Genomic DNA, 20850 nt, shown 5'->3' with positions numbered 1-20850 from the left:
AATTAACCTTCTTACTGATCACTTCCTAAGAGGTTAGGAAGTAGGTGTTTCAGTCCTGCCATGGCTACTACAGAGAGTTTTAGTATATGAGATATGACAGCACCTGACAAAACTGAAGCACACTCACTGCTAATCAGTTTTGTTTATTCAGTGGGAAAGAATGGCACACAACACAGTGGGCAGAGTGCAAGTTATATAAAGCTTGATGGGCCTCCCTTTCAATTCTGACTTTGCATCACAGCTTAGCCACTTCCACTCAGGGCACTGTCTCCTCAACAGTAAGTGGGCTCCTGTGAAGTTGTGGGTCCCAGGAGCACTACACTCAGTGGACAGTATAGTTATTTGCTAATAACTATTTGCTATTTCTTAATAATAATAGCTGTTATTATTAATTACATGTTGAAAAACCTGGATTACATCCCTAGCACTTTTATATTTAAACCATCAAAGAAACTAAAGATTTTAGGAGCCATATGGGATAGGAAAAAGCACATACCTTGGAGTCAGGTGAACCCTTGTGTTTAAATTAGGGCTCCACCACTTACTAGTTGTGGGACCTGACCAAGCTACTTAATCTACCTCCACTTAAGTTTGTTAACTATAAAAAGGAAACAATACCTGTACTTCATACACTGGTTAAGAAGATTAAATAAAAAAACTATATGATGATAAGCACAGAAAATAGCAAGAGTGAAAAACAAAAGAGGGGGAGGGAATAAAACAGAATATAAAAGAAAATGACAGAATAAAGATTATGTCATTATCATTTTAACAGCTGTAGGTAAGATAAAATCTTAATGAGAATCTTAAACAAATGAACTCAAAAAAGAGCTAAAATGAAGGGAAATGATGGGAAAAGCTATTCCATGCAAAAATAAAGAGAAAGGAATCCACAGTAAAATCAGACAATACTGAATTTGCGGTAAGAGACATTAATAGCACAGACAGGGCCATCTTCAAATGATACACATCACAACAGAGACCTAGCCAGCAAGAACCATATGGGCCAACAAATAAACACAGCATAGACATAAAGCAAAAATTACAGTAATACAAGCCATAAACTAAAAAACACTGGCAATGAGATACTTGAACACACTTCTGTAAGTCCTGAACCAACAAATTACCTTAAAATAAGTAAAAATTTTAGGGAATTTAATAAGCGATGAGCTCAGAAGAAATGCTAAAGAACAAAAAATAGAAAAAAAATAAAATTGATAATTAAAACCATGAGTCACCTGTTGGAAAAATTAGATAGATCTCTTGCTCCCCTAATCAGATACTTAAAATCTAGAAAGAGTTAAGAGAAATAAATACAACATGGGGATGATTAATAAATTTACAATGTGATTTAAACGGCTACTATAACCTTAGAAGAAACAAGTTATAGAATATACTTCTGTTAACAATTATTTTTTATTATTTAATAATTTTTAATAATCACAATAATTATTTTTAATAACAACATATTTGCAAATGCATGAAATAAAATCCAGAAAAATAAGTAGTTTAACTTATTTTTAAATTAAAATTTAAATATAAATTTTGGGTTGTCCCATACTAGAGGTGGAAAATGTCTGATTATCGGGCATGTTTCCCTCCCTAAGTGAAAAATACAACTTATATTGAATATATAACTTCTGTAATCAGGGGGAAAAAAAAAGAGGACTAAAAACATGGCATGGGTTTAGACAAACATGCCAAAGGAGTAACAAAAGGGGGGGTGGCATTTTAAGCTATGTTTGGAACATTTTAAGTCAAAATAATATCTCCCTGAGATTAAAGGAAAAAGTGTACTCACATACCTGAACCTGCAGCTAAACAAAGATTATGTATCCAAGTCAATCCGCAGAGGAATCCACTGTGAAATGCTAAAAGCTCAACTCTTAAAAGTTTGTCTAGTGAGAACACAATGTGTGCTTACTAAAGCTGATTAGTGGGTCAGGACTAGCTGGTAAAATCAACTGTAGAATAACTAGTCAACAAAGTTGGACCAAGTTCAGGTACAGTTATTTGTTCCTACCTTCCCTGTATTTTCTTTACCAGGCTATGTAAGCCAATAAAAATTATATTTATGAAAATTATACAGAAAAATAAGATGAAGTGAGGTAATAAAACAGTGAACTGTATCCATGTCATGTGTGCATTTGTGTTCAATCACTTCCGACTCTTTGCAATGCCCTGGACTGTAGCCCACCAGGTGCCCCTGTCTATGGTATTTTCCAGGCAAGAATACTGGAGCGGGTTGCCATTCTCATGTTATAACTATACTTAAAAAGCCTATGCACAGATCCAATGCTTAAAAGGAAATATAGAAAATAAAGTTACTTAAAAGTATGTTAGGATTACAGGTTATTATTTTTGCTTGAAAATAAGTATTTATTGCTATGTTTATGCAGTAAATAAAAAACAAGAGAATTATCCCACTTACTACACGGAGGTCTTCAATACGTTTTTCAAGGAGGACAGGCAGACCCTCTGGGAGTGTAGGTACCACCTTGGGCATAACTTGAGAGGCATAGGTTGGCTGGGTGGTGTTTCCATTCTCTCCCCCTGACTCCGAGAGGGGGCTACCATTAGAAGCAGCATCCAGTAATCTGTCAAAGTCGAAATCATCTAGCATCTCTAGGGCATTTTCAGCTTCCTGAAATAGTTCATGTTCGTTTGTGCTAACAAAGATGGGGAGGTCCGGATCAGCACTGGTCAGATTCAGGTCTGAGACATCATTTCCCAACGCTACAGCAGCAGAGGGGGGTTTATTCAGAGAGGAGGTTGAGAAGTTCAGTGGGGTTTTAGGGTTAGATTCCTTCTTTAATGCATCCTTCTCTTTCTGAAATTTTCTTATCATGGCAGCTAGAGAAAGAGAATCTTTATAACGTTTCTTCTTTTTTTCAGATTTGTGTGAATTTAGAGCCATAACTCTGTGAAGAAAATAGTGATCAGTTAGGCTATGTATGATTTCATAGGTTAAAACCTCATGGAAATAAGGAGGCATAGAGTTAAAGTAACATCATCTTCATCATCTGGACTGTCATTTATGAAAGGCAGATGGGTAAATGGCCATTAGAGTGAATAAAATGAAGGGGATAAAGTCAACAGAAATAAACAACACTGAATAGAGCTCTGGTTTATTAAGTACACAAAGTTAGGGAAGTCCCTCTGGTCTAGTGGTTAGGACTCTGCGCTTTCACTGCCAAGGGTGCAGGTTTGATCCCTTGTCAGGGAATTGAGATCCTGCAAGTCAAAAAAAAAAAAAAAAAGTAAAGTATATGAACTTAAACTTCTACACCTTTTGGAATGTTCTTTCTTTGCCACATCTATAAAGTAGTCACCTAAAGAATTAATGAAGTAAAGAATTGCACTTTTGCTGAAAACAGAGCTGACTTTAATCACAACCAGAGAAGCCTACATAGTATACCTTCAAACTGGTACCCCAGGTGGTTCGTGCTACAAACTGCCAAAGGAATGCAAAATCCTCTGTGTCAATCTGTGAGCCTTCATTCATCACCATGTCATCTATCCAGATCTCATTCTGTCTGCTACTACCTTCTGATACTTCTTCACTTTCCATTCTCTCCGAGGGTGTCGGATAGATACATGTAATTTTCAGTGACAACTTTCTCTCTGTGGGGATTATAAGGCAAGGGTGGTCTTGGTTTAGCCATCAGTTTCTCTAAAAAATCTTTTCTAATTTCATTGGCTTATATGCTTCTATGGGCACTACAGAAACTAAAAATGATGGTTAGTGCTTTGAAGGTAGGCCAGTGTTTCATTTCATACTATTATATATCCAAAACCCAGACAGTGTCTGGTATGCAGGAAGTGTGTTTGTCACTCAGTAGTGTCCGACTCTTTTGTGACCCCACCGACTGTAGCCTGCCTGGCTCCTGTGTCCATGGGATTTCCCAGGCAAGAATACTGGAGTGGGTTGCCACTTCCTCCTGCAGGAGATCTTCCTGACCCAGGGACTGAACCTGTGTCTCCTGCATTGGCAGGTGGATTCTTTACCACTGCGCCACCTGAGGGGCTAAATATGTTCTTATATTAACTCTTGGGATTTTGAGAGTCCCAAATTCAGATGTACCTCTTCCTCTGCTAAGGAGGGGAGAAAAATCCAGCCTCTCACAAGTTTTTGTCCCTGGGCTCTATTTAAAAAAGCCATAGAGAAGTAGGGACAACTGGTAGTTTCATAATTGCAAGGTACATTTTATTCTTATGACTTTTTATTCCATTTCTCTCCCTCGCTCTCTTTTTTTTTTTTTTTTGTGGCTGTGCCTCTCAATGTACAGGATCTTAGTTTCTAACCAGAGATTGCATCCAGGCCCTGGCAGTGAAAGCACCAAGTCCTAACCACTGGACTGCCAAGGAATTCCCTCTTATGACTTGTGACCAGCATTTAGAATAGCTAAATAAAATGAGTGACTTTTAAAAAAATATTAAAACGACCATCAATCATTAACACAAAGACTACTGCCAATTCTCAGACCCCGGGTATTTGTTTTAGTGCAAAAAATTAAGAAAACGTGTTCCATTTTTCAAACTGGTTCTTGTTGATAAAATGTTGTAATGAGCAAAATACTTCATGAACAAATATGTAAATCTGATCTAAAACACCTAAAGTCTCTAAGATGACTGCTACTTAATAATAAATACTAAAATATAAGTTAATAGGTCACTGACATTTATAAATACTGTATTAAATTAGATCCAGCTAAGTTGAACTAATTAATGTTAAATATATCTTTCTAAAAAAGAGTGCTTGTCATGCTACAATACTAGTTCCCTCATTACGTCTATTTTCACTTACCCCAGTTGTTTGGGTACTTTTTTTCTTGGCTTCTTCTCCTTTTCCCCTTCCTCTTTCCGCTTCCTCTTCTTCATCTCAATATCATCTTCTTTTATTTTGGGAATCTATAAAATGATAAAGTACATCACTTACCTAAGTATTACTGCTTTACTCTTTGATGGTATCAATCCAGCATCCAGGGAAAATGGTTTTACTCAAATTTAGGGGTGCATTAGAATTACTTATTAAAAATGCAAATTCTTTGGGTCCATGAGAATTCCCAAACCTTGGTTTTGGTTATCTGGGGGAGAGCCTTTTAATCTGCATTTTTAACAAACATTTTGATAATTCTGGTGAAAATATGTCTTTGGCTCACATTTCAGGAAACATCTAAAGACATTTTAGTCATTTCTTAAATACAATATATATATTCTATAAAATTTGCTTTACATCGTAGAACAAGCAACTGCTAAACCAGTCATTTCCATATTAAGTCTTAAGCTATCCTAGAACCACAACCTTATCCAGAAATAGTGGATTATTAGACTAGATATGGAGAGAGAAGTTTTAACAGAAAATATAACTTATTATGATATAAAAATATATTTCCCCATATTTATATAATTTTACTTTAAAGCATGTAATTAACTATAAATTCATTAAAAAATGATTAGCATTTTACTTTTCCTTATATTCACAGCTGTAAAGCACAAGTAAAATTCAAAAACCACATCTTTTTAATTGAATCCTCTCATTGCTGTTGAAGTATTGGATAAACTCACTTTGGGTGGCTTGTGCTTTTGGTTGTCTGTGGTATCGTCTTCTTCAGTATCTGAAGCTTGGCGAAACTGGAGAGTGCCAGTATTTATATAAAAGCCTCCATATTTTGTTGTTAGAGAAGCAGGAACTAATTCGTCATACTAGATTGAAAAAAATTTTTCAGATGTATCTTACTATCTTTAATTCTATAAATACGTCAAAGAAATTCAATCCTGTCAGCATCTTCCTTACATCTTAACTACAAAACTAACTGCAATGAAGATGTCTGTGAATAAACTTAGAAAAAGTTAGTATCTGGAACAGAAATGAGCTCTGATCATCATTCAGTATTTGTCAAAAAAAGAAACTTCTCAAACACTGAAGCTAATTCTAAATATATTGTCTGCTGAGAAAAACTTAACAATCACTGCTATTCTTAATGACAAATGGTTCTGCTCAGAAATCAAAACAAGTTAAAAAAGACTAATGGCCAGACGACAAATGAACTTCATTTCTTACCAATATTGGTATTAATATATAATTTTATTCATAGATAGATTGTAAAAATTAAAGGTTATTTCTTCTGCCTTAGTTCTAAGCTTTTAAGTAAGGAATATTTTTTAAATATATAAAACAAAAATAAGTTTTAAAGGGAAGTAGAAAAAGAACTGTCCTGTTCAGTAAGCATACACTGAGAATCCAGGTACTGCTTTGAAAAAAAGATTCAAATTGTATAAATCAATATGAAGATCTGGTCTAGAATATCACAGTAAGCTGATGTCCTCTAAGCTTCAATTTTTTAAAATTTTATGTATGTATGTATTTATGGCTGCACTCGGTCTTTCGTTGCTACATGGGCTTTCTCTAGTTGTGGAAGTCTGGATTTCAAGGTTTATCTTATCTCACCTGAAGAAGAAAAAACAAGCATTAAATGGAAGGTCAATCTTAAGTAAATGAAGGTGTTCATGGCAAAAGAGAAAAAAAGGAACTACTTGTCTAACAGAAGCAAGATACCTGCTACCTGAGGTCCCCAGAACTCTACTTAAGGGTTCTCTTCATATTATATAATTAGTCTTTAAGAAAGTCGTATTTGTAAGGAAAATTTTTTCGCCACGGGCAAAAAATATACATAACATATTTGTTAAACATATTAAGGCTAAGTACAAAACTTGTGATTTTAAACTGTATCCTCTTAAGTTACATGGAGAATGGAGAAAGACTGTACATTTAATGATTTTGAACCAAAACTGAATGATGTTAGAAAAAGAAAAAAGGAATGCACTCCTTTCTTGTTGCTCCACTTGAGGGATTACTACAAAGACCTACAGCTAAGACCTTCTGATAGGGCCCAGTACTATCTGTAAGTAAAGGAGTGATGTGAGGAGTAAAGAATTAAAAGTGAAAAGATCAGACTTCCATGGTGGTTCAGTGGTTAGGAATCTCCACATTTATCTGGAGAAAAATATGATCCTAAAGAATATATGCACCCCAATGGTCACTGTAGCGCTGTTTACAAAAGCCAAGGCATTGAAACAACCTAAATGGCCAACAGAGGAATGCATAAAGAAGATGCGGTACAAATGAGAAGGCACTGCAATGGGAAGCCTATGCACTGCAACTAGAGAGGTGCCCCGGCTTGCTCCAAGTAGATAAAGCCCATGCACAGCAATGAAGACCCAGAGCAGACAAAAATAAATAAATTTTTTTAAAAAGTGAAAAGTCTCTGTAGTAATTATTTTGAAAATGTGTAATTGTGATAATATAAATACACCTGCACTTTTTGCTTACATAAACTTGTATAATGCTTTACAATTTTTAGCTTCCTCATATAAATTATTTCACTTGGTTCCCCTGATCCCCTTTTGAGGCAAGGAAGGCAAATATTACTCCCATTTTATAAGTGAAAACCAAATTCAGAGAGGTTAAGAACTTTGCCACAGTAACTGTATTGGTTTATGGCAGTGTCACTGACTTTTCCCAACCTCTCCATTATAGTAAGCAGCATCTCGCGTTAGAAACACACTCATCACCAGGCTACCGGACAATGTGGAGGTGCTCAGTGCCTATCTTCTGCAGTATTCTGCTGAGCTTTCCCTATCAAAACACTCTTCAGGAGAACAAACTCTTTATGGATATTTTATTTAGCCTTTTTTAAAAAATATAACCAGGTGGACTACAGTTGTGTTTGATAAACCTGGCAACCATACTAAAATGACACAACCAACGTGACAGAGCAAGGATTAATACACAGCTTCTACTGCACTGTGAGTTATAAACATGCCAAGCATTTTTTTTTTCTTGAAAGGTACAGGATATATTCTGGGGTTGTTTTTGTTAAGGTAACACTCGTTTATAACCTTACATAAGTTTCATGAGTATGTGACATTTCTACTTCTGCAATAATTTTAGCCTTTTAAGTACAATGTATTAAGAGGCAATGGATCATTGAACCTGCAAACCACACTTATTAGATCCTTTGCCAACAGAGATGCCTAGCTATTGTGACCCAGAATAAATCACTTCACATCAATACTTTGCAGCTGTAAAAAAGATTCAGTATTACTTACTTCACTAAGTTCTAGAGAAATTTAAAAGACATAACCTAAATAAAACCATTAATCATGTCTGGTATTATTTCAACAATAAAAAGATTTCCCTTGTTTTTTAAAAATTTGGCAGCATGCTTGTTAGACTAAAAATAATCTTCAAAAGCATTTATTTTCAGATATTACAGTAGTAAGTATTAATAGTACACAATTCTTAAAGTGAATCAGAACCAGATTATTTTTAATCCCTATTGAATAATATACAAACAGAGAAAGCCTACTAGTGGGAATTTCCTAGCAGTCCAGTTGTTATGACTCTGAACTTTCACTTCCAAGGGCCCAGGTTCAATTTCCAGTCAGGGAACTAAGATCCCATGAAGGTGACTCAAAGGGAAAAAAAAAAAGCCTATAGGCAATATACCCATTGAAAAAAAACAAGAAAATCATTTGGTTGGCTCATAAGTGTTTTATGTTTGAATCACTGAATTATTTCATGTAAAAATGAAATAATCTGTTAAAGAAAATGATGCAAAATTATTTTGCAAGTCAATAAACAACCTGTGCTTTAGTTCAATTTCCTCCTATAAAATAGGGACCAAAATTGTCCTATAAATGTCAGTAACTGTGTAAGTTATATATACATATATGTAACAAATATATATATATATATAACAACAACTTATACCTACAAAAGTTATCCTCATTTATTAAAGCAGTGGCTTGCAAATTTTCTTCACCAGCCCAAGTGGAAAATACACTACCCATCAAAACCCAGTGCATGTGTATAAACACACACACATAATAAAAACTGCATAACGTATCAGTCGATTACTATAACACCTCCTACTCTATTTCATTCTCTTTGAAAATGCTGGCCAGTCTTTAAATCGATACATAAAGAAATTACAGTTCGCAAAAATCAGTTTGAAAAACACTTTTATTCAAATATTTGGAATGCTACAAAAGGAAAATACTAAAAATGCTCTTTATGAAAGGCTACATACCATGTGATTCTAACTGTATGACGCTGGAGAAGAGGCAAAACTATGAAGACAATAAAAAGATTAGTGGTTGCAAGTGTTAGGGAGGGATGAATAGGTAGAGGATTTTTTTTTAGGGCAGTGAAACTATCTTGTATGACAGTATAACAGTGGATACATGTCATTATACATTTGTTAAAATCCATAGAATGTACAACACCAAGAGTGAATCTGAGGTCAACTGTGGACTCTGGGTGATGATGTGTTGATGCAGATTTTCCCCCTGTGACTAGTATACCACTCTGGTGGGGGAACATTGATAATGGGGGAAGCAGTGCATGTTGTGAGGGCAAGGAGTATATGGGCAATTTCTGCACCTTCCATTCAATTTTCCTGTGAACCTCAAACTGCTCTAAAAAAATTAGGTTTACTAATTAAACTCAAACAAGGGCTCTGTATCAACTGGGGGCGGGGATGGGGAGGGACATGGGAGGGAAGTTCAAAAGGGAGGGGATATATGTATTCCTATTGCTGATTCATGTTGAGGTTTGACAGAAAACAACAAAATTCGGTAAAGCAATTATCCTTCAATAAAAAAAATTAATTAAAAAAATTTTAAATGCTATTTATGTAAGCCTGAGTACATGCAATATTCATTTATATATGGCCATGGCTGAGTTTCCTCTTGGGTTATTTAGAATTGAAAATCTACTTTACATAGAGTGTTAACATCAGTACCGTTGCTTTATACTTGCTTTATGCTTTTCGATGGGCCTCCCTGGTGGCACACTGGTAAAGAATCCACCTGCAGGAGCAGTAGGAGAGATGAGTTCGATCCCTGGGTTGGGAAAATCCCCTGGAGAAGGAAACGGCAAACCCCTCCAATATTCTTGCCTATGAAATCCTATGGATAGGGGAACGTGATGGGCTACACGGTCCATGGGATTGCAACAAGCTGGGCACAAATGAAGCGACTGAGCACCTACGCAGGCTTTGCAGCATGTCATTATCTTGAGTCTCAGAGTACATAATTCTGCTGGGCAAGTCAGTCGTAACAGAGAAAACTGGGTGATGCTAAAATAAAAGACTTGCTCCTGGTCCATAGTGAATTAGAAAACAAGTGGAGTCTAGAATCTAGGACTTTTGACTTCAATGTCAAATCAAGGTCAAAACTCTTTGAGACCATTCCATGCCCGAACCTACAAAAAGGCTGACAACCTTTTTGGTAACACAAAGTCCTCTCAACTCCAAAGGATACTGTCAACATTTTACTCCTACAGAGTAGGCTTGCAAACCAGTTTATGTCAGGAAACCAAAGTAACATAGGAGTATGACAGGGTATGTACGCCTCATGCTGGAAGTCCTTCCTATCACTTCCCTACCACTACACGCCTTGTCATCCGCTACACAACCAAGCACTGTAGTAACAGGAAAAAGAGGTACGAATTTGTGGGTAGTCCAATGGCCACCTTACTGTCACTTTCTGTATATTCTAAGCAGTCACTACACAGTGCAGGGGATATCATAATGCAGGGATTAGATTATTCCAGCACGCTGAGAAGAATGTAAGAACATACAACTTACCAACCCCTAAACATGACATGCCTTTATTTATTTGCTATGTGACCAATGCACTGTTGTAGTTGTGAAATGCTCTCCTGAATTCCTCTTCCTTTATAAGAGAAAGAAGATTCCAGGGGGAAAGCTGTAGGGCTTCATCAAAACAGACTGTGATGAAGGACAGCATTCAACTATCACCACTGTAGTAAGGACTGGCAGCAATAAAACCATGAAGCACAATTTCAAGGTATTTGCCAGATTAACTACAACCCAGCAGCCCCAATCTTCAAAATCTCATGGTTCTGATCTGGAAGGCGTTTCAAAACACACCTGCCCCTGGGAACGTCGATTAAAAACTCAAGATGGAAATACTCTCTGATCAATAAATCCCACTACTAGAAACTTAACCTATACATATAATTTTAACTATAATTATATTACATGCATACTCAAGTACACAAAGAGAAATGTATATTACTGATGGCTCAATTACTTATAAGCACATAAAACTGGAAACTTATTTTTTTCTTTGGCTACACCATGCAGCTTTTGGGATTTTAGTTTCCCAACCAAGGATCGAACCCAGGCTCCGACCAAGAAAGCACCGCATGCTAAGCAGTGGAATGCCAGGGAATTACCCAAACTGTAACTGATTTAGACATACATCAAAAGGGAATTAGTAAAAACACTTGCTGAAACATTTACTTTAACTTTGAATTCCACTACCCAAATAAACAAAGAAGTGCTATTATATTAAAGACAAATTACTCACAGCCTCTGAGTTATCAATAAACGGATCTGTCTCATCATAGCCAAAGCCTATATCGATTAAATCTTGTAGCCGATCCCTCCGGTGTTTACGGGGCTTCCCACCCTGTGAAGAACAGATATGTTAGACTGAATCAGTACTCATGTTGTTTCCATTAAATTATAAAATACCTGTCAGAAGAATCTGCAAATGACTTCTGTAAATAATACCCCTCAGGAGGTTGAATTTAAATCCCCTCACATCTTGAACGAAAGCTGTACTTAGGGACTCACTTCCAAAGTAAGTTTGCAGTGAAAAACCTGGCTAACGTTACTCAGCCACATGATCAAGGTCGACACCAACAGTATAAGTCATACTGATATAGCGTTACTCTTGACACGATGTGACACAAATGGCACTGAAACTTTGCAGTCTTCCTCTCAAAAGCCTGTCGCCTCAGTTATCGGTTAACCGTGAGATAAACATCATGACAAAGAGAACCACAAGAAAAACACCAAACTCAACTGAGGGACATTCTTATAAGCAACCAGTATTTGAGGAATTCTTACAAGTATTCCTCAAAGTGGTCAAGATTATAAAAAACAAGAAAAATCTGAAAAAATGTCATAGTCTAGACAAGCTTAGATAGACAGAAAAACGAAATGTGATCTGCTCTCCTGCCTGGCGTGCAGGCACTAAAAAAGGACATTGGGGGAAATAAGCAAATCTTGAATAAACTGCAACATCGATTAATAGTGATGTACCAAAGTTGGTTTGTTAGTTGTAACAAGTCTGCTATAGAATCATAAGATGTTATAGGGGAGAGTGGGTGAAAACTATATGAAAATTCTTTGTATTTTCTTTTCAACTTTTCTGTAAATCCAAACTATTCTTAAAAGTATTTTTAATGTCCTAGAGTTAATTATACACATAGACATACAAGAAAATAAAAAATGAATGCATGGAGAAACTGGTGAAATCTGAGTAAAGTCTGTAGTCTAGTTAACTGGACTGTGCCAATGCCAATTTCCTAGTTTTGGTAACTATAGTTAAGTCACTACTGAGAAAAACCACGTCAAACCTGCTGTGAAGCAGGAGTCAGGAAAAGAAGGCTCAGAAAGCAGAGAGAAAACCAACAGTGCTAAGGGTACTGCCTGCCCACATGCCACCACTGAGTGCGAACGAGCCCTGTAGAGGCTGTAATACGTGAGACCTAACTCTCCTATGGCTTATATTTCCACAGTGCATGTGTCTCTCAATGCACAGTTCATTTCACCATTTCTTCCACCGGTGAAAGATGGCTGAGTTTTTTGCAACATGGCTCTCAAATGAAAGCAAATTACTTCATCTATTTCCACGTGAAGAAATGGGGATCTCTTCCAGTGTTCACATTAAAAAAAAAATTATGACAAACTTACTGAGAAATGTCTCCAACATAAAATATTTCCTTTTTAGGTAATTTTGTAAGGTAATTCTGAGTAAATGCTTTGTTTGTATTGCATATTAATGTTAAAAAGAACCTACCCCCCATAACTATGACTTCATTGTATGCTTTTCATTGAATAAAACCATTACAATACCATCACCAGCGAGAGTGTCATTTTGGTGTGAGATAAAGTAGTCGCTCACGTTTTAAGATTTTCAGTTCAGTTCAGTCGCTCAGTCGTGTCTGACTCTTTGCGACCCCGTGAATCGCAGCACGCCAGGCTTCCCTGTCCATCACAAACTCCTGGAGTTCACTCAAACTCAAGTCCATCGAGTGAGTGATGCCATCCAGCCATCTCATCCTCTGGCGTCCCCTTCTCCTCCTGCCCCCAATCCCTCCCAGCATCAGAGTCTTTTCCAATGAGTCAACTCTTTGCATGAGGTGGCCAAAGTACTGGAGTTTCAGCTTCAGCATCATTCCCTCCAAAGAAATCCCAGGGCTGATCTCCTTTAGGATGGACTGGTTGGATCTCCTTGCAGTCCAAGGGACTCTCAAGAGTCTTCTCCACCACCACAGTTCAAAAGCATCCATTCTTCGGTGCTCAGCCTTCTTCACAGTCCAATTCTCACATCCATACATGACCACAGGAAAAACCATTGCCTTGACTAGACGGACCTTGGTTGGCAAAGTAATGTCTCTGCTTTTGAATATGCTATCTAGGTTGGTCATAACTTTCCTTCCAAGGAGTAAGCGTCTTTTAATTTCATGGCTGCAGTCACCATCCGCAGTGATTCTGGAGCCCAAAAAATAAAGTCTGACACTGTTTCCACTGTTTCCCCATCTACTTCCCATGAAGTGATGGGACTGGATGCCATGATCTTCATTTTCTGAATGTTGAGCTTTAAGCCAACTTTTTCACTCTTCACTTTCACTTTCATCAAGAGGCTTTTGAGTTCCTCTTCACTTTCTGCCATACCAACACAGAGTGGAAACCCTTTTATTTTGCTGGATAAGATGACTGAGTTCAGTTCAGTACAGTCGCTCACTTGTGTCCAACTCTTTGCGACCCCATGGACTCCAGCATGCCAGGCTTCCCTGTCCATCACCAACTCCTGGAGCTTGCTCAAACTCACATCCATTGAGTCAGTGATGCCATCCAACCATCTCATCCTCTGTCGTCTCCGTTTCCTCCCACCTTCAATCTTTCCCAGCATAACGGTCTCTTCAAATGAGTCCGTTCTTCACACCAGGTGGCCAAAGTGTTGAATCTTCAGCTTCAGCATCAGTCCTTCCAATGAATATTCAAGAGTGATTTCCTTTAGAACTGACTGGTTTGATCTCCTTGCAGTCCAAGGAATTCTCAAGAGTCTACTCCAACACCACAGTTCAAAAGCATCCGTTCTTCAGTGCTCAGCTTTGTTTATGGTCCAACTCTCACATCCATACATGACCACTGGAAAATCTACAGTTTGACTAGATGGACCTTTGTCATCAAAGTAATGTCTCTGCTTTTTAATATGCTATTTAGGTTTGTCAGAGCTTTTCTTCCACGAAGCGAACGTCTTTTAATTTCATGGCTGACAGTCACCATCTGCAGTGATTTTGGAGCCCAAGAAAATAAAGTCTGTCACTGTTCCCATTGTTTCCCCATCTATTTGCCATGAAGTGATGGGACCAGATACCATGATCTTCATTTTCTGAATGTTGAGTTTTAAGCCAGCTTTCTCACTCTCCTCTTTCACTTTCATCAAGAGGCTCTTTAGTTCTTCCTCGCTTTCAGCCGTAAGGGTGCTTTCATCTGCATATCTGAGGTTATTGATACTTCTCCTGGCAATCTTGATTCCACCTTGTGCTTCATCCAGCCTGGCATTTCTTATGATGTACTCTGCATATAAGTTAAATAAGCAGAGTGACAATATACAGCCTTGATATACTCCTTTTCCAATTCAGAACCAGTCTGTTGTTCCATGTCCACTTCTAACTATTGCTTCTTGACCTGCATACAGATTTCTCAGTACAAACAGTATGTACAGTATGAAAAGGCAAAAAGACAGGACACTGAAAGATGAACTCCCCAGGTCAACAGGTGCCCAATATGCTACTGAAGACCAGTGGAGAAATAACTTCAGAAAGAATGAAGAGATGGAGCCAAAGCAAAAACAACAACCAGTTGAGGATGTGACTGGTGATGGAAGTAAAGTACGATGCTATAAAGAGCAATACTGCATCAGTCAGTAAGTTCAGTCGCTCAGTTATGTCCGACTCTTTGCAACCCCATGTACTGCAGCATGCCAGCCCTCCCTGTCCATCACCAACTCCCAGGGTTTATTCAAACTCATGTCCACTGAGTCAGTGATGCCATCCAACCATCTCATCCTCTGTTGTCCCCTTCTCTTTATGCCTTCAATCTTTCCTAGCATCAGCGTCTTTTCAAATGACTCAGTTCTTCACATCAGGTGGCCAAAGTATTAGAGTTTCAGCTTCAGCATCAGTCCTTCCAATGAATATTCAGAACTGATTTCCTTTAGGATGGACTGGTTGGATCTCCTTGCAGTCCAATGGACTCTCGGAGTCTTCTTCAACACCATAGTTCAAAAGCATTAATTTTTCTACACTCAGCTTTCTTTATAGTCCAACTCTCAGATCCATACATGACTACTGGAAAAACCATAGCCTTAACTAGACGGACCTTTGTTGGCAAAGTAATGTCTCTGCTTTTTAATATGCTGTCTAGGTTGGTAATAGGAACCTGGAATGTTAGGTTCATGAATCAAGGCAAACTGGTAGTGGTCAAACAGGAGATGACAAGAGTGAACATCGACATTATAGGAATCAGTAAATTAAAATGGACTGGAATGGGTGAATTTAACTCAGATGACCATTATATCTACGACTGTGGGCAATCCCTGAGAGGAAATGGAGTAGTCATCCTGGTCAACAAAAGAGTCCGAAATGCAGTACTTGGATGCAATCTCAAAAATGACAGAAGGATCTCTGTTCCTTTCCAAGGCAAACCATTCAATGTCACAATAATCCAAGTCTGGGCACCAATCAGTAACGCTGAAGAAGCTGAAGTTGAACGCTTCTATGAAGGCCTACAAGACCTTCTAGAACTAACACCCAAAAAAGATGTCCTTTTCATTATAGGGGACTGGAATGCAAAAGTAGGAAGTCAAGAGATACCTGGCCTAACGGGCAAGTTTGACCTTGGAGAACAAAATGAAGTAGGCCAAAGGCTAACAGAGTTTTGCCAAGAGAACATACTGGTCATAGCAAACACCCTCTTCCAACAACATAAGAGAAGACTCTATACATGGACATCACCAGATGGTCAATACCAAAAGCAGATTGATTATATTCTTAGTAGGCTTCAGCAATATGTGAACCATGAACTTCCAGATGCTCAAGCTGGTTTTAGAAAAGGCAGAGGAACCAGAGATCAAATTGCCAACATCCACTGGATCATCGAAAAAGCAAGAGAGTTCCAGAAAAACATCTATTTCTGCTTTATTGACTATGCCAAAGCCTTTGCCTGTGTGGATCACAATAAACTATGGAAAATTCTGAAAGAGATGGGAATACCAGACCACCTGACCTGCCTCTTGAGAAACCTATATGCAGGTCAGGAAGCAACAGTTAGAACTGGACATGGAACAACAGACTGGTTCCAAATACGAAAAGGAATACGTCAAGGCTGTATATTGTCACCCTGCTTATTTAACTTATATGCAGAGTATATCACGAGAAACGCTGGGCTGGAAGAAGCACAAGCTGGAATCAAGACTGCCGGGAGAAATATCAATAACCTCAGATATGCAGATGACACCACCCTTATGGCAGAAAGTGAAGAGGAACTAAAAAGCCTCCTGATGAAAAGTGGAAGAGGAGAGTGAAAAATTTGGCTTAAAGCTCAACATTCAGAAAATGAAGATCATGGCATCGGGTCCCATCACTTCATGGGAAATAGATGGGGCAAGAGTGGAAACAGTGGCAGACTTTATTTTGGGGGGCTCCAAAATCACTGTAGATGGTGACTGCAGCCATGAAATTAAAAGACGCTTACTCCTTGGAAGGAAAGTTATGACCAACCTAGATAGCATATTGAAAAGCAGAGACATTATTTTGCCAACAAAGGTCTGTCTAGTCAAAGCTATGGTTCTTCCAGTGGTCATGTATGGATGTGAAAGTTGGACTGTGAAGAAAGCTGAGTGCCAAAGAATTGATGCTTTTGAACTGTGGTGTTGGAGAAGACTCTTGAGAGTCCCTTGGACTGCAAGGAGATCCAACCAGTCAATCCTAAAGGAGATCAGTTCTGGGTGTTCACTGGAAGGACTGATGCTGAAGCTGAAACTCCAATAGTTTGGCCACCTCATGCGAAGAGCTGACTCACTGGAAAAGACCCTGATGCTGGGAGGGATTGAAGGCAGGAGGAGAAGGGGACGCCAGAGGATGAAATGGCTGGATGACATCACTGACTCAATGGACATGAATTTGAGTGAACTCCAGGAGTTGCTGATGGACAGGGAGGCCTGGCGTGCTGTGATTCATGGGATTGCAAAGAGTCAGACATGACTGAGCAACTGAACTGAACTGAGTCCCAGCCATGTGGGTTCAAGTCCCAAGCACGGTTCTGGTTGAGTTTGAGTCACAGCCATGTGGATTTGAGTCCCAAACTGGGTTTTGGCTGGGTTCAAGTCCCAGTACATGGGTTCAAGTCCCAATCTGTGATAAATGGTTTCAAGAGTATACCAATAAAACTCTTGGAAAGCAATCGAAAAGAATCTGCAAAGATTCTTCCATACTCTTAGCTCTGGCTGCAGTAGACCTAGGACATGCAGCTATACCCACCACAGAGCTGCTGAGCAGATGACCCACAAACTGCAGAACAATTATATCAAAGATATTCTCACACTGTTAAGAAAATTCTAGGACCCACAACAGATTTCCCAAACTGGGGATCTGGCAAAGGAACTGAGAACCCCCAGGGAATCTGACTTTGGAGGCCAGTGGGATTTGATTACACAACTTGCACCGGACTGGGGAAACAGACTCTTGGAGGGTACAAACAAAACCTTGTGTGCACCAGTAGCCAGGAGAAAGGAGCAGTGTTCCCAAAAGAGACTGAGTCAGACTTGCCTAAGAGTGTCCAGGAGTCTCCAGTGGAGGCATGGGTCCACAGTTTGGCCTCAAGCCAAACAAGAAGGATGGAACACAGTTCCACCCATCAACAGAAAATTGGATTAAAGATTTACTGAGCAAGGCCCTACCCATCAGAACAAGACCCAGTTTCCCCCATAGTCAGTGTCCCCATCAGGAAGCTTCCATAAGGCTCTTATCCTTATTCATCAGAGGGCAGACAGAATGAAAACCACAATCACAGAAAACTAATCAAACTGATCACATGAACCACAGCCTTCTCTAACTCAATGAAACTATGACCCATGCTATGTAGGGCCACCCAAGATGAACAGGTCATGGTGGAGAGTTCTGACAAAATATGGTCCACTGGAGAAAAGAATGGCAAACCACTTCAGTATTCTTGCCTTGAAAACCCCCTGAACAGGATGAAAAGGCAAAAAGATATGACACTGAAAGATGAAGTACCAGGTCAGTAGGTGCCCAATATGTTACTGGAGAAGAGTGGAGAATAACACCAGAATGAATGAAGAGATGGAGCCAAAGCAAAGACAATGCCCAGTTGTGGATGTGACTGGTGATGGAAGTGAAGTCTGATGCTGTAAAGAACAATACTGCATAGGAACCTGGGATGTTAGGTCCATGAATCAGGATAAATTGGAAGTGGTCAAACACAAGATGGCAAGAATGAACATTGACATTTTAGGAATCAGTGAACTAAAATGGATTGGAATGGGCGAATTTAATTCAGATGACCATTATATACACTACTGTGGGCAAGAATCCCTTAAAAGAAATGCAGTAGCCCTCAGAGTCAACAAAACAGTCTGAAATGCAGTACTTGGGTGCAACCTCAAAGATAACAGAATAATCTCTGTTCGTTTCCAAGGCAAACCATTCAATATCACAGTAATCCAAGCCTATGCCCCAACCACTAATGCTGAAGAAGCTGAAGTTGAACAGTTCTATGATGGCCTACAAGACCTTCTAGAAATAACACCGAAAAAAATATGTCCTTTTCATCATAGGGGACTGGAATGCAAAAGTAGGAAGTCAAGAGATACCTGAAGTAATAAGCAAGTTTGACCTTGGAGTACAAAACAAAGCAGGGCAAAAGCTAACAAGAGTTTTCCCAACAGAATGCACTGATCTTAGCAAACACCCTCTTCCAACAACACAAGAAATGACTCTACACATGGACATCACCAATGATCAATACCAAATCAGACTGATTATATATTTGCAGCCAAAGATGGAGAAGCTGTATACGGTCAGACTCAGAGCTGACTGTGGCTCAGATCGTGAACTCCTTATTGCAAAATGCACACTGAAATTGAAGAAAGTAGGGAAAACCACTAGACCATTCAGGTACGACCTAAATAAAATCCCTTATGATTATACAGTGGAAGTGACAAATAGATTCAAGGGATTAGATCTGATAGGTGGCTCAGATGGTAAAGCATCTGTCTACAATGCAGGAGACCTGGGTTCGATCCCTGGGTTGGGAAGATCCCCTGGAGAAGAAAATGGCAATCCACTCTAGTACTATTGCCTGGAAAATCTCATGGACAGAGGAGCCTGGTAGGCTATAGTCCATGGGGTCGCAAAGAGTCAGACACGACTGAGCAACTTCACTTTTCACTTTCAGAGTGCCTGATGAACCATGAACAGTGGTTCATGACATTGTAGAGGAGTCAGTGATTGAGACCATTCCCAAGAAAAACAAATGCAAAAAGGCAAAATGGTTGTCTGAGGAGGCCTTACAAACAGCTGAGAAAAAAAAGAGATGCTAAAGGCAAATGAAAAAAGAAAAGATATACCCATCATAATGCAGAATTCCAAAGAACAGCAAGGAGAGATATGAAAGCGTTCCTAAGTGATCAATGCAAAGAAATAGAGGAAAACAATAGAATGGGAAAGACTAGAGATCTCTTCAAGAAAATTAGCGATATCAAGGGAACATTTCATGCAAAGATGGGCACAATAAAGGACAGAAACGGTATGGAACTAACAGAAGCAGAAGCTATTAAGAAGAGGTGGCAAGAATACATGGAAGAACTGTACAAAAAGGATCTTCACGACCAAGATAATCACGATGGTGTGATCACTCACTAGAGCCAGCCATCTTGGAGTGCAAAGTCAAGTGGGCCTTAAGAAGCATCACTATGAACAAAGGTAGTAGAGGTGATGGAATTCCAGCTGAGCTATTTCAAGTCCTAAAAGATGATGCTGTGAAAGTGCTGCACTCCATAGGCAAGCAAATTTGGAAAACTCACCAGTGGTCATAGGACTGGAAAAGGTGAGTTCTCATTCCAAAGAAAGGCAATGCCAAACAATGTTCAAACTACTGCACAACTGCACTCATCTCAAACGCTAGCAAGGTAATGGTCAAAATTCTCCAAGCCAGGCTTCAACAGTATGTGAACCGAGAACTTTCAGATGTTCAAGCTGGTCTTAGAAAAGGCAGAGGACTATCTGACATACATCACAACAGGATCCTCTATGACCCACCTCCCAGAATATTGGAAATAAAAGCAAAAATAAACAAATGGGACCTAATTAACCTTAAAAGCTTCTGCACATCAAAGGAAACTATTAGCAAAGTGAAAAGACAGCCTTCAGAATGGGAGAAAATAATAGCAAATGAAGCAACTGACAAACAACTAATCTCAAAAATATATAAGCAACTCCTACAGCTCAACTCCAGAAAAATAAATGACCCAATCAAAAAATGGGCCAAAGAACTAAATAGACATTTCTCCAAAGAAGACATACAGAGGGCTAACAAACACATGAAAAGATGCTCAACATCACTCATTATCAGAGAAATGCAAATCAAAACCACTATGAGGTACCATTTCATACCAGTCAGAATAGCTGCGATCCAGAAGTCTACAAATAATAAATGC

At 38.8% G+C, this 20850-nt stretch overlaps 1 protein-coding gene and 1 long non-coding RNA gene across 5 annotated transcripts in view; one reads left to right on the top strand and one right to left on the bottom strand.

Moving 5' to 3' along the window:
- The window catches only part of LOC132345134 (uncharacterized), a 64825-nt gene extending 51861 nt beyond the window's left edge, over positions 1 to 12964 (top strand). Inside the window, exon 3 of the long non-coding RNA XR_009494270.1 lies at positions 12623 to 12964. This is a non-coding gene — a long non-coding RNA (uncharacterized lncRNA). The remainder of the gene's footprint in view (positions 1 to 12622) is intronic.
- UBN2 (ubinuclein 2) overlaps positions 1 to 20850 on the bottom strand; it is a 79276-nt gene that overhangs the window by 35621 nt on the left and 22805 nt on the right. For 3 of the 4 annotated variants that reach the window (XM_005205870.5, XM_024990845.2, NM_001193208.1), the window contains exons 3-6: positions 11404 to 11505; positions 5569 to 5706; positions 4808 to 4911; positions 2432 to 2921 (exon numbers count right to left, since the gene is read on the bottom strand). In XM_005205870.5, the coding sequence (XP_005205927.1) occupies positions 2432 to 2921; positions 4808 to 4911; positions 5569 to 5706; positions 11404 to 11505 (834 nt within the window). Of the gene's footprint in view, positions 1 to 2431; positions 2922 to 4807; positions 4912 to 5568; positions 5707 to 9095; positions 9822 to 11403; positions 11506 to 20850 lie in introns of those variants that run through there. The other variant, XM_024990847.2, reaches the window with a different exon arrangement.

The sequence above is a fragment of the Bos taurus genome, chromosome 4, assembly GCF_002263795.3.
Source record: "Bos taurus isolate L1 Dominette 01449 registration number 42190680 breed Hereford chromosome 4, ARS-UCD2.0, whole genome shotgun sequence".
NCBI classification, from domain to species: domain Eukaryota; kingdom Metazoa; phylum Chordata; class Mammalia; order Artiodactyla; family Bovidae; genus Bos; species Bos taurus.
Note: the sequence above shows the minus strand (reverse complement) of the source record. Positions and strands in the feature narration are given on the sequence as shown.